This window comes from Pseudorca crassidens, chromosome 2, assembly GCF_039906515.1.
Source record: "Pseudorca crassidens isolate mPseCra1 chromosome 2, mPseCra1.hap1, whole genome shotgun sequence".
NCBI lineage: Eukaryota > Metazoa > Chordata > Mammalia > Artiodactyla > Delphinidae > Pseudorca > Pseudorca crassidens.
Window position 1 is genome coordinate 115,502,806 of NC_090297.1, and position 16,149 is coordinate 115,518,954.

Sequence of the window (16,149 nt, forward strand, 5' to 3'; positions counted from 1 at the left end):
AGAAACCAAAACTTCTGGTTTGGACCACTTGAAGTGGTCTGAGAGTAAAATGCAGCTGCAGAACAAACCCAGAGATGGGAATTCCTCTATGGACTTCACGGGATAGCAGCAGTAAAATTCCTCTAATCCTGAGATGCTCTGTATACCACATTTCAAATTCTAAGACTCCTATACATCTTCATAGATTAGGTATTGTCACCTTCCCTGCTCATACTTGATATTCTGGGAGTATCTGGGAGCGCAGGTTGGAGGGAGTGGGGCTAGAAGTATTTAAGGAGAACTGGTTGCTATCTGTTAGAGATGGCTTCATCTTGACCTTTGACTGTTGGCAGTTTGTCTCGGGGCAGCCTGGGCTGCACTGAGTACAATGACTGGTCACTACAGTGGGAACCAAGGAATGGATATAGGAAATTATTCTGAGTGAATTCCCTAATTACTACAAGATGTTTGGGGTGGTACAGTTCTCTGAGGAGACAGCATGATTATAACGCGTCTGCATAGGACAGCCACATATCTTAACACTCCTCCGTGGTTCTATGAGCTACCACGTCATACGTACTGTGGGAGATAAATGGAGAAGGGGTTCATTTGCATTTTCTCAGCTTCGAGGTGGGCTGCCAGCATGAGGAATAACATTGTGGTTGTTATTGTGCTTTGTGTTATTGCTGTGCACATAATAACACGGTCTAAAATTTACCTCACCTGGGAATTTACGGATCTCTTTAGCCAGAAGGAGAGTTACAGTTGTGCCTACTGTGGGGGGGAGGCCCAACCAGGAGACAAAGAGGTGATTTGAGCCAGGTGGCCTGCCAGGGCAGGTCACGGTCACGGCCTGAGGCAGAGCGAGCTGTGATAGGTAACAGTCTGAATAGGATTCCGGCTGGCCTGGAGCTGACGCCTGAAGCAGGAGGCCTGGTGCTTTCTGGGCCAGCCCTTGTTCTGGGCACAGGTTTACATTTTAATTTCTTACTTCTTCTGGACCTGAAGCTGCCAGAAATTTGGCAGACTTGGTGAGGAATTTTGAATCACACCCTTTTTCCCTCTAAGAAAATGTAAGACATACACATGAGGCCATCCTTCAAGGAAGACAAAATGTAATGGTTATACAGGGGGTTGTCCCATAGGGGAGACCCTTCCAAGGTCAACTCCAAAATGGTGTTGATGCCAAGCTAATGGATATGATGAGGCTGCTGAAAGAGGCTGGTTAACGGCTGCATGGCAGCAAAGTTTTTACAATTGACTGTGGGACTGGTATTTTTCAGAGCCACGTGTTCAGACCTTTGGAATAAGCTTAATTTTAAAAAACTAAAATAAGGGACTTCCCTGGCAGTCCAGGGGTTAAGACTGCCCTTCCAGTGCAAGGGGTGCAGGTTTGATCCCTGTTTGGGGAACTAACAGCCCACATGCTGCCTGGCATGGCCAAAAAATAAAAATAAAGAACAAAAAATCTAAAATAAAATGATGCCATCCTATTTGCCACCACCTGAGGCCCTTGGTAGTACGAAGACACTTGGCCCCTGCTATGAACACAGCCCCCTCTAAGAACTGCAGCTGAGCCGTGAGGGCCTACAGAATGGTCACCAACACTGGACCGTTTCCCTCAGATGGGTCTGATCTGGGGGAAGAGAGTCCAAGGGCACAAGAAGGCAGCTGGCAAGACTGCGTGGGAACACCAGAGGTACAGTCAGCACCGAGAAGTTGGAAATGAAATTCCTTTAGTATTTGACAAATTCCAGAAACCACTAGATGCTCTTTACTTCAAAGGGAGCCATTCTTTGTAGAACTGCGCTTCTATTGTATGTATGCATCTCAATGTTCTGTGAAATTGTGTCCTAGGAACTCACTCTTGGGGTGACTGACTTTGTTTTTATTTCTCCGGCCTGGCATGGAGGTGATACTTCCAGAAACTACTGCAGATCGGCCCATCTGAGTGGTCAAGCTGGGCTAGCTACCACACATGTCCTACAGGTCATTATTGATGAACCAATAGGAAACGTTCAGGGCACTGTAAGCCTGGAAGGGCATCACTGAGGGCTCAATCTGAACCACCTCTGGAATCTTCTAATCTTCTGTGCAACTCCCTCCCAGATCCTCACCAGTTACCTCGTGCCCCCCCCCCAGGCCGAACTTGGTGAGGCCCCAGTGCCCCACACCCAAGCCAGGGCACTGTGGTGTGCATAACTGCTCACAGCACACCTTTCCTAAGTCTCTGGTAATCCCAGATTAGTTAGCACTCCTTCCAGCAAGCCCGCTGTGCCAGTGTGGAATGAGGAGGGCTCATGGGAAAACTCCTTCAAGGCTTATTTCCACGCTCTGGAAGTAAACAGACTGACCTTTCCAGGACCTCTGTTCTTAGTTCAGTCATAGTCAGATAGTTCCCTTCTCCCTCCCACCAGAGCCTGAGAATTATGTGCTGGGAGGGCACTTGGGAACCGTGGGCAGTGTTTCCCAGGAAGCGATCCTCCCTTCATCCTGTAATTGCTTGTTGATGGATTACTATGCGCTAGGAATTATGCTAGGGCTGGAAACTTAACAGGGAATCATAGGCACGGCCCCACTCTCTCCAGCAGGGGAGATGTGAGGAGGACTCAAAGAACAGAAGGCTAGAAGAGCACAGAGCACAAGCACCTGATCTTTGGGGAGGAAGGGGACAGGACTAGGGCTGGCCCCAGGTATCCAGAAAAGGGGTGGAATCCAGGGGCACGAGGAGGCAGTGGGAAGAAGAGAGGTAGACTGAGGATCGAAATGAATGAGGGCCTAGATGAAATTTTGCTAGGCAGATGGATTATTCCAGACGTTCCTTTATTACCACTGTTCTGCGGGTAGGTGTTTCTGTCTTTGAACTTACTATCCTCTGGAGCAATTAAATGCAATTCTGAATACAGTTAAATACACCCAAATCCCTGATTTATTCCTGGGAAAACTAGAGCTCAGATTGTCCTATGTTTTATGGTCTGATGGCCCTGACCCACTCCCATGGGTTGAAGCCACCAGCCAGCCGTAGCAAGAGTTTTGATTGACAGCACAAGTTCTTGGGAATGAGCTACTTAAACCCCTGTGGAATGACAGCAGTGATCTGTTAGTTCTTAGAGAGAGAGGTGAAGGAGCCAGGACCTCCCTGAACATGATTCTGCTCCTTTTCCTTCCCCTTCCAACCCAGGTGATTATGGTAACAGGGGATCATCCCATTACAGTCAAGGCCATTGCCAAGGGTGTGGGCATCATCTCAGAAGGCACCGAGACAGCAGAGGACGTTGCTGCCCGGCTCAAGGTCCCTGTCAGCCAGGTCAATGTCAGGTGAGATCCCTGAAAGAACTCAGATCTGCCATTTTTTCCCTCCATCCTTAGCCTGCCCCACCCACTAACATTTTCAGAGGTTCTTTCTATAGGTAGGATGTACAGAGTTTACTTACTGCAAAGTAAAATGTAATAGGAAAATGACCAAGCAACTATGTCAGTGGGTTTTCCGATGAAGGTGGGACAAAGAAGGAGGTAGAGAAGAGGGAGGGGGAGGTGGGAGAGGAGGGAAGGAATGCAATGTGCCAGTCTGGACAAGTGAGGAGATGGGGTTGAAAGGAGAAACAAGGAGGTTATAGCAAAGATGGCTTAGAGGGCACCAGGACACCTGGGGAATTCTCAACACTCTGAACTAGCCTTTTGAAATTCCTCTCCCTCAGGGATGTCAAAGCCATTGTGGTGCATGGCTCAGAACTAAAAAATATGAACTCAGAGCAGCTTGATGAGATCCTCCAAAACCACACCGAGATCGTGTTTGCTCGGACCTCCCCCCAGCAGAAGCTCATCATTGTAGAGGGATGTCAGAGGCTGGTAAGGGAGACCAAGGAGGCTTGGAGAATCTGGAGGGAATCACGTGGCACAGCCCAGCCCCAAACCAAGCATAGGAATGTGTGGGCTGGGCTAGAGGAGGCTCCAGAGAGCATCCCATCGTGAACCCCTGAGACAGGCATCCATTTGGGGGCTCCCTGTGAGTTTTGCGATCTCAGGAGGTGCAGGAGAAGGAAGGGCCAAGAGGCCTAAACCAAGCATGATTACATCAAGAAACAAGGGATGATGGAATCAAACTGACCTTTGGGATGGGCCCTGAATCTGACACAATAATTATTTCACTCCCTCTGTGCTCCACCCAGGGAGCCATTGTGGCGGTGACAGGGGACGGGGTGAATGTCTCCCCCACGCTGAAGAAGGCGGACATCGGCATTGCCATGGGCATCGCTGGCTGGCTCTGATGTGTCTAAGCAGGCAGCTGACACGATCCTGCTGGACGACAACTTTGCCTCCATCATCACAGGAATGGAGAAGGGTGAGGAAGCAGGGTGCCCAGGTTGGTAGGTACCAACTTTCACCTGCTCAGACTCAGGTGAGAGTTGGTATACATCATTCTCATTCCCTTTGCCCAGCCTCCAACCTCCTGTACAGACTGGGAGAAATCACTGTAAGTCAAAATTTTGCAAATTAGGTTCAGCTGGTACTTAGCACGTCACTCTCTGGAGCCCTTATGAGATTGGAGGAAAGTCCAGGTTTTCTAGGGAGCGTGGGGCTCTAATGCAGCATAGCATTGTTTTTCTTCTCTCACAGGGATTCAAGTGCGTCTACAGTTAAGTTTCAGGGTGTAGCTATACCGTGAGGCTACTCTGTACTCCACAACCTCAGGAGAACTTTCTAGCAACCTGTTGTCTGAATGATGTTGACATATCAAGTTCAGCTGGAGCTGATCTATGAATTGACTGCATGAGCTAAATTAAGCCCCTCTTTCCCAGAGACAATACCCACTGGCGTACAGGAGAACCCCAGAATTCTGCTTCCCAGGCTCCCTGATTTCTGATTTCTTCCAGGAGCTATGTTATTAAAATCTATGACAATCCACATAATAGTGATAGTTAACATTTTATTTAGACCTTGTATGATCCTCAGTATTTCATATCCACTCAATTCAATAAACTTTCTGAGTATCGACTAGGTACCAGGCATATTCTTGATGCTGGGGATGCTATAATTGGGAATCAAAACACACATCCCTGCCCTTGTGTAATTTAATTTCCAGTGGAGACAGACAGACAATAAAGTAAACTGAACAGTATAATAAAAGAAGACAAGTGCAGTGGAAAAAAATAAGTAAAGCAGGGAGTGGAGGGAGGGACGACAATATTAGAAAAGGTTGTCAGGGAAGGACTCAAGCCATCTTGCAAGGCAGGAGGAATGAAGGTGAGGGGTGCCCAGGATCACAAGCTAGTTATGGCAGAAAATGGAATTGGAACCCAAGCCCAGGCTCTTTCCACTTCAGACTTTTATTTAAATTGAAGTATAGTTGATTTACAATGTTGTGTTGGTTTCTGGTGTATAACAAAGTGATTCAGATACAGATAGATAGATACATACGTATCTATGTATGCACATATATATACATATATATTCTTTTTCATATTCTTTTCACATTATAGTATATTACAAGATATTGAATATAATTTTCTTTGCTATACAGTAGGACCTTGCTGTTTATCTATTTTACATACAGTAGTTTGTATCTGCTAATCCCAAACTCCTAATTTATCTCTTCCCTGCCTCCCCCTTTTCCCCTTTGGTAACCCTAAATTTGTTTTCTATGTCTGTGAGTCTGTTTCTGTTTTGTAAATAAGTTTATTTGTGTCATATTTTAGATTCCACAGATAAGCAATATCATATGATATTTGTCTTTCTCTGTCTGACTTACTTCACTTAGTATGATAACCTCTAGGTCCATCCATGTTACTGTGAATCAGCCTTAATCTTCTAATGGCTTTTATATTGGCATTCTCACACATCTCTAAGTATTAGCAGGCCCCACCCTGCTTAATTTTCAGAGATCAGATGATCGTAGCCATGTTGAACCCAAGAACAAAGAGTATACAGATATGGCACGTTAATAAATCACGGCTCTAGTTACTAGTCACACAATTTAGAAACAACACTGGGGCTGCCAAGGCCTAAGACCTTCGGACCCTTTCGTGGACTGTGACACTGCTTTGTAGTGGTCTCTCTGTCCAGGAGCTGATTTGTGGGAGGTGTGAACTCTCTGTGCTTCTCACAGAAGGTTGACCATCCTTCCCAGGCCGCCTAATCTTTGACAACCTGAAGAAATCCATCGCCTACACCCTGACCAGCAACATCCCCGAGATCACCCCCTTCCTGCTGTTCATCATCCTTGGTATCCCCCTGCCTCTGGGCACCATAACCATCCTCTGCATTGACCTGGGCACTGACATGGTGAGGACTAAGCTGGGATCCAGCTCGTGGAACTCCTGTGAAACAGACTGAGGAGTAGGAAAAATCTATGTCCAGGGAGAGGGGCAGAGCTCGAGTTACTTCTGAGTTTCCTTCTGAACTGTGTGTTCCCTGTCACTTCCACCCTCCATTCTCCAGGTCCCTGCTATCTCCTTGGCTTATAAGTCGGCTGAAAGTGACATCATGAAGAGGGCTCCACGGAATCCAAAGACTGATAAGCTGGTGAATGACCGTCTCACTGGCGTGGCCTACGGACAGATTGGTGCGGCCAGAGGAATGAGGGGTGAAGGGAGCAGGGAGCGGCTGCAACGGCGTGGCCGCTGGACCAATCTTGGCTTGGAAGTCAGGGAGATATTTTCTTAACAACAAACTGTGCTGGGCCCTGGGACACAAAAAAAACATTGATCTCTGATCTGCCCTTGACTTAAGAGTCTAGTCAAAAAGGAGCAAAAGTACATAAAATGATGGCAAGTTGTTCTCCAAGTGCCAAATGAGTATAGATAGGACATACTGCAGGAGTACAAAGCAAGAGGACTCACCAGTCTTGAGGACAGTTGGAGAGGCCTTACGGAGGAAACAGGACTTAAACTTGGTGCTGGAAGATAGGGCTTAGACTAGTAAATGGATGGTCCGGTGTGGGGGACCAGAGGATACCTGATTGTTGAAGAGTGAATAAACCAGTTTGGTGGAGCGCTTATTCCTGATAAAGAAGTAGTGGAAAATGAGGCTGTGGACACAGGTAGCATTTATAGCGGGGCCAGCCTTGAAAGACATTTGAGAGCCATTAGAGGTCTTTGTTCTTGAGTTGCTAGATACGATAGGGGTACAGGAAAGAGATGGGGACAGAGGAGACAATCCTAATATCTAGAGATGGAAACACATAGAAAAAAAGCACAGATTTAGGAGCCATACCTATGTTTGAATCCCAATTTCACGACCTGTATGACCCCAGACAATGACTGAGTCTTTTTCGTACTTCAGTTTTCCTACTTATGAAATGTAAATGATAGTTCAGAATTGTTGTAAGAATCAATGTCCACCAGTACCTACACAGTGCACAGATCTGTGGTCAGTAGGCAAACATTAACGTCAGCCATAGCCGTGGTCCAGGCATGAGGGGATGGAGGTTTTGACCAAGGGAGAGGCAAGGGGCAGATGGGAGAGATGCGAGGGGATGAGAGGACTTGATGAGTGTCCTGGTGTCAGAGAGAAGGGACAGGGTGGAGTCCAGCACTCACTCAGCTGGGAGAGGGAACATATCCCCTCTAAGGTCCTTTCCAGTTTTAAGCTTATATGATAAAAAGATGACTCTAGATTACAGCTTAGAAAGAAATGTCAGAGTTTGGAGACAAGTCCTACAGAGATGGTGGGATCAGATCATTAATGGCATGAATCTTCAGCAATACACCTCAGACACACATCAACCCTGCTAGAAGCAAGCCCCAGGCAGCACCCCTTCCATGATCTGCCTTCTGAGCTCCTTCTCTGAATCAGGTTCCCCTGACCTGTGACTCTATCACTCACAGGGATGATCCAGGCTCTGGCAGGATTCTTCACCTACTTTGTGATCTTGGCTGAGAATGGTTTTAAACCTACTGATCTGCTGGGCATCCGCATCAGCTGGGAAAATCGATACCTCAATGACCTGGAGGACAGCTATGGACAACAGTGGGTGAGTAAAAGGTAGGGTAGTAGATTGTGACCAGTAAGAGTGAAGAAGTAATGAGGAAGAGCGAGTGTAGCAAGTTTTTGCAGAGTAGGAGAATGTAGGCACCAGGCAGACAGAGATGGTCCTCATCTCCAGTCCTACAAGAGCTTTCTAACATTTGTCCTCAATCTCCAATCGCATCAGCAAATATTCTTCTCTTTGTTTACGATGACTTCACTTCCATTAATTCCTACTGTCTGTTGTCTGTCTTTATCTTCCTGGGTCTTTTTGGCTTCCTTGGACCTGGAAGTCTACTTTGTCAATCAACTTTTGGGGGCTGATTTCTGGTTTTCCAGGTTCTAATCATCATTCTCCCAGAAATGAGTGCTTCCACTTCCTCCTGTTATGCTCCTTTTCCAAGGGTAGTCAAAGAGTATGATTTTAAATCTGAAAATGTATTCTCTTTGTATATCTCTTCCTTGTTCTTCTAAACTTTTTAAACTTAGAGGATGCGTCTCTGTATTAGTCATTCCTAACACCCAAGATGAATAAGGTCCAAACCGAAGCCCTCCAACCAACAATATTTGCTTAAGAATCTTAGTGAGTATGCCTGTTCGCATCTGTGAACACTCCCATCCCAATTTCTAAGACAGTGGGAGATGTGACACCAATTTTTGCTAGAATCATAGAACCACAGAGTTCACACAGTCTACAGAGGACATTATGGTCTACTGGAAAGATTTAGTGACTTGCTTAAAGTCCCACAATGAATCCCTATAACAGTTGGACTAGAAATCTGGACTGATTCCTGGCCGGCACTTTCCCACTTCACCATGATGTCTCCAAACCAAGCTAACTGCAGGCCTCTCAAAAGTATGTTAAAATCGGGGCTGTTGGAACATTGCCCCTCATACACAGTAGGCTTCCACTATCTGAGCCTCATGAGACCAACAGATGTCGATGTTCCCAGCTACCAACACTGCTCCAGGGTCCAAAGATGCCTAGAGTCCTCATTGCTATGTACCTTGTCAACATCTCCTCAGTCCTCAGATCAAGCCCCTTGTTAGTTTTATATCTTGATACCATCTCCCTGCTACCAAGATGAAGCTTGACACATGTTTATTTACAATAAATTAAAGATAATTTATTTGAATTAATGTCAAATTACATCAGTGACGTCTTGAGATATTGCAAAACGGGTTGAGAACAATTGCCCTGCGGAATAAATGCCATAAAGGCAAGGTCTCTGCCTCTTCCATTGCTGTAATCTTCAGATAATCGAGTACAGAGCTGCCCACCCAGGGAGTACCCTACATACTGCTAGATAGCTCCTTATCTTCTAAATACCTCTAGCAGTAATTCCATTGATCACCATTCTTTCATTCATTCATTCAGCAAGTATTTGTTGAGCATCTTCTATGCACCAGGTACTATTTTGTCCCTGGAATATAGTAGTGAACAAAAATGGCCAAGTTACTGCTCTCATGGAGCTTATATTCTAGTTAGGGGCACAGCGTAGGAGGGGAGAAAGATAACAGCCAAATATATAACATACTGGGTCCATGGATTTTAAGTCCAAGTCCAAGAAGTGTTGGAATTGGGATACTAGAGTAGGTGAGATGGAAAGGTAAAGACAGTGATCAGAGAGAAAAGAGGTGCTTGAAATTAAAATCACAGAAAAATTGTGGCTATTGGAAAAGACAATGTCTGGAGTTTAACCATGGAAGTAAGCAGCCGGGTGGGGAGTAGAGGATACAGTTGGAGGAGAAGATTAAGACTGTGAGACCATGGTACGGGAAGGATCATCAACATGGATATTTAAATCTCCAAATCCGAGGACACAGCAGTTAGAGTGATGGTGAGTCAGGAGCTAAAATTTTCAAGTGATGATGGGAGTGGCTCAGTTTTGGTAGCTGGCTGCAGGGGATAGTGGTGGTATGATCTGATGCACAGAAATGTGCTGACAGGTCTCATTCTAACTTCAATGCTTGGCTCATCGATTTCCAGCCTTTGTTTTCTAATTGTTTAGGGCTCTATATTTCCCTCCAAGTACAACATTGACCACATCCCATGAGGTTCTATCTGTAGTATCTCATTATTGTTTAGTCCTACATATTTTCAAATTCTTTATTCGACCTACAAGTTATTTATAAACATGCTGTTTTATTTCTTTTTAAATGGGCTTTTTCTCCAGTCGAATTTAGATGCTCCTCTCCTGTGTTTCCATAGCCCTCTGTGATCTCCCTCTTGTAACCTACCTACTGTGCTGACATAGCATATTTATCTTCCCCACTGGACTCTAAGTTCCTTCTGTGTAAAATGTGAATGAAAGAATGAACAAATGGATGAGTGAATGCCTCCCCATCCGGTACCACTCTTCGGGTATCCCGTTCCCCTCTGCATGCAGATTCCCTTCTGGCCCCATCTTCCTTACCTTTTTCCTCTGACCCTGGTTTCCTCTTGAAATCCACCTTCTTCTCTTACACCACCCTTCTTAGTAAATATTTATTGAGCCATAGTACCTGCCACTCACTGAACGAAGCATGGGGAGAGGAGACACAGAGATAAGACAAGGTGCTTGCCCTTGAGGGGCTCTCAGACAGGGAAGACAAACATATAAACAACTCACAATTACAACATGGAAAGTGCTAAGACAGAGATACACGTGAAGGGCTGCAGGAATCTAAATAGGGGACCTATGTCAGCCTTGGGGTCCGGGGAGGCAGGAAAAGGAAGAGGCCTTTGAGGCATATTTGAATCCCTCCTGACACTGACGGCTCCCCTCTGCCCACCCTCCCCCAGACCTATGAACATCGCAAGGTGTTGGAGTTCACGTGCCACACGGCCTTCTTTGCCAGCATCGTGGTCGTGCAGTGGGCTGACCTCATCTGCAAGGCCCGCAGAAACTCTGTCTTCCTGCAGGGCATGACATGAGCACCGCCCACCGGCCCCAACACTCCCCCGAACTGCACCCCTAACTCTCCCTCCCGACCTCCAACACACCCTTAAACATTTCCTCTCAGAAACAAGATCCTAACATTTGGGATCCTGGACGAGACGTTCCTGGCTGCTTTTCTGTCCTACACTCGAGGCATGGACGTGGCCCTGCGAATGTACCCACTCAAGTGAGTAAGGGGAGGGGTGCAAGGCGGGGCGTCTCTGGGCACAGGGAGAGCACATGAGAGGAGGCATGTTTGAGCGGGGAAGTCAAGAGGGGAGCAGGCTCCACTCAGTGATGTAGAGAGAACTGCCTGTGCTCCCACAGCGCATCCTATCTGGGGAGGAATTAGGGACTGTACCAAGTGATCGCAACCCACTAGACATGCAAACTTAGCAGATTTGCCAGTGCTTAACAGAGTGGTACCTTTTCTATGATAATGTGTGGTATAGCTGTCCCAGGCTACACACTGCTTGGAGCTGGTGTAATCATAAAACAGCCTCATCTATGCATGGCTAACTCTGCTGTACTTCTGCAAATCCGTTTTAATGTGCATATAGGTGGGTGGGCATACTGAAATTCTTACTGTCTGGTACCTTGTTTGGTTCAAGTCCCAAGTTTTTGTTTCTTTGTTTTTTACATTAGTATATGCTTGTGAAACTTTTCCATTTAACATTTTTATAAAGAAAAAAGCAAAACTCCCATTTCATTCCCACTCCTCCCCCACCCTGCATTGGTAACCTCTATTAATAATTTAGTGTGTAGTCTTCCAACTGATTTTCTATGTGTTTACACACTTTGCTCACCTTTCTGTCCCTTGGAGTGTTTTACACAATGCTTTGTATTCTGTAGCTGCTCAATTAATGTTTAATAAAAGACATTGGCACTGCCCTTAGATACTGACAATTCCAGGTTTGAATTTTGGCTGTACTGTGTATTATTCTATGACCTTGGACAAGCTGGTAACCTCTCTGAGCCTCAGCTTCAACTGCAAAGTCTCGATAACACACACCTGGCAGACTGTTCTGATAATTACAGGTAGAAATGCATATAATACATGAAGCCTGGCATTTGGGTCCCGGCGGGCACTTTGTTAATAGTAGCTCAGTTGTTGCTGCTATTAATGTCAGCATATGATAGTAAACATGGTTGAGCATTAACTGTGCTCCCAAACACTCTTGTACATACCTTGACCATAAAACTCATCACCTAATACTGTGATTATTTATTTTGTGTGTTTATCTAACCTCTTTTCCCTGATTGCTTGAGCTTCTTGAGATCAAAGACCATCATGTCATCATTTTTATTTCCCCAGGACCTAGCACATACACAGAGTAGACATGATAATTGTTGTTGAATGAATGCATGACTGTATGTGTGTTAACTGTTTATATTGGTTGAGGGGTGTCTGTGTGTGTGTGTAATGAACCATGGCCTAGGCCTGCCCTGTCCAATATGGTAGCCACCATCCTTACGCAACTACTGAGCTCTTGAAATATGGCTAGTGAGACTGAGACACTGAATTTATCATTTTAGTTAACTGAATGTTAAAAACTAAGCCAATGTCAAATATTTTTCAATTAAATACAACTTTATGGTTTTGGTTAGACTACATTTTCCTTTAACCACTGAAAATTTAGTGTCTGACTTGAGATACGCTGTCAGTGTAAAATGCTCACTGGATTTCGAGGACTCGGAATAAAAAGAAGAATGTAAAATAACTCATTAATTATGTTTATATTGATTACATGTTGATGCAATAATATTTTGGATATTTGGGGTTCAATAAAACATTAAAATTAATTGCACTTGTTTCTTTTTACTTATTTTCATGTAGCTACTAGAAAATATTAACTATCATATGTGGCTCACAGTATATTTCTTTTTTTTTTTAATAAATGTATTAATTTTATTTATTTTTGGCTGTGTTGGGTCTTCGTTGTTGGGCGCAGGCTTTCTCTAGCTGCAGCGAGCAGGGGCTACTGTCCACTGCGGTGCATGGGCTTCTCATTGCGGTGGCTTCTCTTGTTGCGGAGCACAGGCTCTAGGCACGCGGGCTTCAGTAGTTGTGGCACGTGGGCTCAGTAGCTGTGGCACGCGGGCTCTAGAGCGCAGGCTCAGTAGTTGTGGCGCACAGGCTTAGTTGCTCCGCGGCATGTGGGACCCTCCCGGACCAGGGCTCGAACCCGTGTCCCCTGCATTGGCAGGTGGATTCTTAACCACTGCGCCACCAAGGAAGCCCTCACAGTATATTTCTGTCGGACAATGCTGCTCTAAGCCATCTCTCTATCATCCAAGGGACAAATGTGGTCCTGATTCAACCCCTCCCCAGAGTCCATCTTCCTGGTCTATAGAAGAGATTCAGGAAGAAAAAGATTTCACCATCTTTGCAATATGGAAGAGTGTATATATTCCCTGGCAAGATCTACCCCACATCTAGTCTCAGACCCATCCTGCTTGGAGTTTGTGTCTGCAAGGTCTAGAGAACCCAGAAAGCAAAGGAAGTCTCCCTCAGCGACTCCACAAAAGCTGGTAGACAATCTCTGTGAACACTGCATGTACCTCTAATATGGCATTTATCCCTTTCTGTTCTCACTGGCTTTTTATGCTGCCGTCTTGGGCCCCTCCGCCCTCACTCCCCAGGCTCTGACCTCCTCAAAGGTAGGGATCAACCTCCCACACAACAAATGAAATACTCGATTCCCAGGCACTGTTCTCTGCACCTGCCTTTCACTGGCCCCTCTATCTCCGCCCCCACTGACCAGCTTTTGCTCTCTTCAGGATAACCTGGTGGCTCTGTGCCACTCCCTACAGCGTCCTCATCTTTGTCTATGATGAAATCAGAAAACTCATCATCCGTCGTCACCCTGGCAGTGAGGCTCTCCTGCACCCTGGCCTGAGAGTCTGCCAGCGTCCTGAGCAGCTGCCCCACTCCCCCTGGTTCCACCAGGCCCACTGCCCTTCTCCCCAGCTCACTGCCCAGCCTGTGCTGTGCCTGGACCCTGCCCTCTAGTCCTTGACCCCAGCACGCGGCTCCTTCCAACCCTCAGGGCCCTGCCTTCCACCGTCAAGCCTCCCACCTTGTCCTGGCTCACCCTTCTGTTTGTCTCCCCTTGAGGCCTTCCCCAGTTCACTCTGGTCTCTTCTCTTCCACAGGCTGGCTGGAGAAGGAGACCTACTACTAAACTCAACAGAGGAAGATCTTCACATAACATCAGGGTGTCCTGAGCGCCAGGTGGGGGAGGGTTGCGGTAATGAGTTTGGGAAAACTGAGAGTGCACATCAGTTGGGGCAGGGAGATGCCAGGAGGAAGAACTTTGGATGAGAGAGACAGGTGACCCTAGGGCTGGGTTGAGGGCACCATGGATAGGAGATGAGGTGGGTTGAGGGGAGCCCAGCCTGCATCTGACTGGAGTCCAGCAGGGGGCTCAGTAGCCAGTCAAGAGAGTAAATGTTGGGCTTCCCTGGTGGCGCAGTGGTTGAGAGTCCACCTGCCGATGCAGGGGACGCGGGTTTGTGCCCCGGTCCGGGAAGATCCCACATGCCGCGGAGCGGCTGGGCCCGTGAGCCATGGCCGCTGAGCCTGCGCGTCCGGAGCCTGTGCTCCGCAACGGAAGAGGCCACAAGAGTGAGAGGCCCGCGTACCGCAAAAAAAAAAAAAAAAAAAAAAAGAGTAAATGTTTGCAAGAGCCCTTAGCTCCTGGATGTGTCGCATCTGATTTTTGGAGATCGGGGGTTACTGTGATGCTCTCTCCCTAGATCTTCATGGGAGCCAGGCAGGGGAAGTCTTTCAGGGACCAGAGTCGAGGCTGGGAAGGGATCAGAATCAAGCATCCTTGCCCCTTGAGGGCTACCCCCTCAAAGTCACTCTCCAACCCGACAGAGAGCAAGGACAGGACAAGTCCTGGGATCAGAGAAACAGAGGAGGTGAGAGAGGAGCAGGGAAGCCGCACGTTACAGAGGGGCCACAGTGCCCACTCAGTTCCTCAGATCAACTCACAGACTCATAGACTTTTCGTGCTAGACCTTATTTTATCATGAAGAACCTGAGCCCCAGAGAGGTTAAATGACTTGGAAGGGGCCACGTGGTGAGTGGTGAATGTGGGGCCGCTGCCCTGCCTCTGAGGAAGGGACTGGTGTTCCCGTAGCCCCAGTCATTAGGGCATCTCGACCCCATCCCAGCCCTCAGCTGTTTTCTCTGGCCTAACCTTGAAATAGAGGCTGGAACAACGCTGAATGGATCCCTGTGGCCTTTACTCTAGGCAAAGCACCTGCCCCCTCATGCCCCAGCTCCACACAGGTGAGGGATGTTCCCCAAAGCCTGGCCTCCAAGCCTGGGCCCAGCACTCGCTGCGTCTCATGCACGTGAGGAGTCCCCGCGAGCCTGTCTCTCCTGCCCACCCTTGGCGGCAGCTCTTCCTTCCTCTTCACCCACTCGCTGGCTTTTGCTCTGTGAGCTGGTCCACTTTACCCTGTGGATCGGTTCACTCTCAGGCTTCTTTTAGAGGAGAGGGTTGGCTGTGCCGAACAGCATACAGAGAGACAGAAATGCTGAGAAAAGCTGGTGGCAATCGTAGACTGTCACCAAAAACAAAGCACATGTGTTAAGTGACCGCACATTCTGTCTGGCGGTAGACAAAGGCCTTACTCACACCATCCATTAGTCCATACAACAAATACATTCTTACCACCCCGCCCGGTTTTATAGATGAGGACACCAAGGTCTGTCTGATTGCAGAGCTTGTGCCCTCAACCACTTTTCAGGCTAGTCTTATGATGAAGGCGGGGCCAAAAATATACCAATGCGAAAGAAAAACAGGATAGTGATAGAGGAAGGGCCGTGGACGAGTCTGGAGGATGAGAGGCCATGGACTAGCAAAGGGAAGGCTGTCGTAAGGTACACCAGCCCCTCTCCCCCTACATCGGGCCCTCCTCAGAGGTCTCACTACCACCTGCTCCCCTCCCTCCTCCAACACAAGGTCTCCTAGGGACAGGGCTGTATCAGTCTGGGGTCCTTCCCCGATGCTGACAGGGCTGAACCAGAGCCCAGAAGACGGAGGGGCCAGGCTGTGTGTGAGTGAGGTGGGGTGGGGGAGCATGGAGGGGCCAGCTCCTCAAGTTTCAGTAGCAGGAGCTTTGGGTGTCTGGTGGGTTAAAAATACAGAGGCCCCAAATTAGGGTCATTTGATATCGGTGGCTGAGCCTCAAGGCAGGGGCCTAGAGGGAAGGATTTGAATAGAAAGTATAGAGCAAAGTATGGGAGAGGAGGACAGGGAGGAGGGGA

At 47.3% G+C, this 16,149-nt stretch overlaps 1 protein-coding gene and 1 long non-coding RNA gene across 2 annotated transcripts in view; one reads left to right on the top strand and one right to left on the bottom strand.

The window, feature by feature from the left end:
- LOC137219569 (sodium/potassium-transporting ATPase subunit alpha-4-like) overlaps positions 1-14,185 on the top strand; it is a 34,238-nt gene extending 20,053 nt beyond the window's left edge. Inside the window, 11 exon segments of the mRNA XM_067728345.1 lie at positions 3,161-3,297; positions 3,678-3,828; positions 4,149-4,232; positions 4,234-4,321; positions 6,107-6,261; positions 6,418-6,541; positions 7,806-7,951; positions 10,730-10,855; positions 10,949-11,052; positions 13,647-13,738; positions 14,022-14,185. Of these exon segments, the coding sequence (XP_067584446.1) occupies positions 3,161-3,297; positions 3,678-3,828; positions 4,149-4,232; positions 4,234-4,321; positions 6,107-6,261; positions 6,418-6,541; positions 7,806-7,951; positions 10,730-10,855; positions 10,949-11,052; positions 13,647-13,738; positions 14,022-14,050 (1,236 nt within the window). The 3' untranslated portion in view covers positions 14,051-14,185.
- LOC137219571 (uncharacterized) overlaps positions 1-16,149 on the bottom strand; it is a 58,128-nt gene that overhangs the window by 27,968 nt on the left and 14,011 nt on the right. The gene's annotated exons all lie outside the window — the stretch shown is intronic.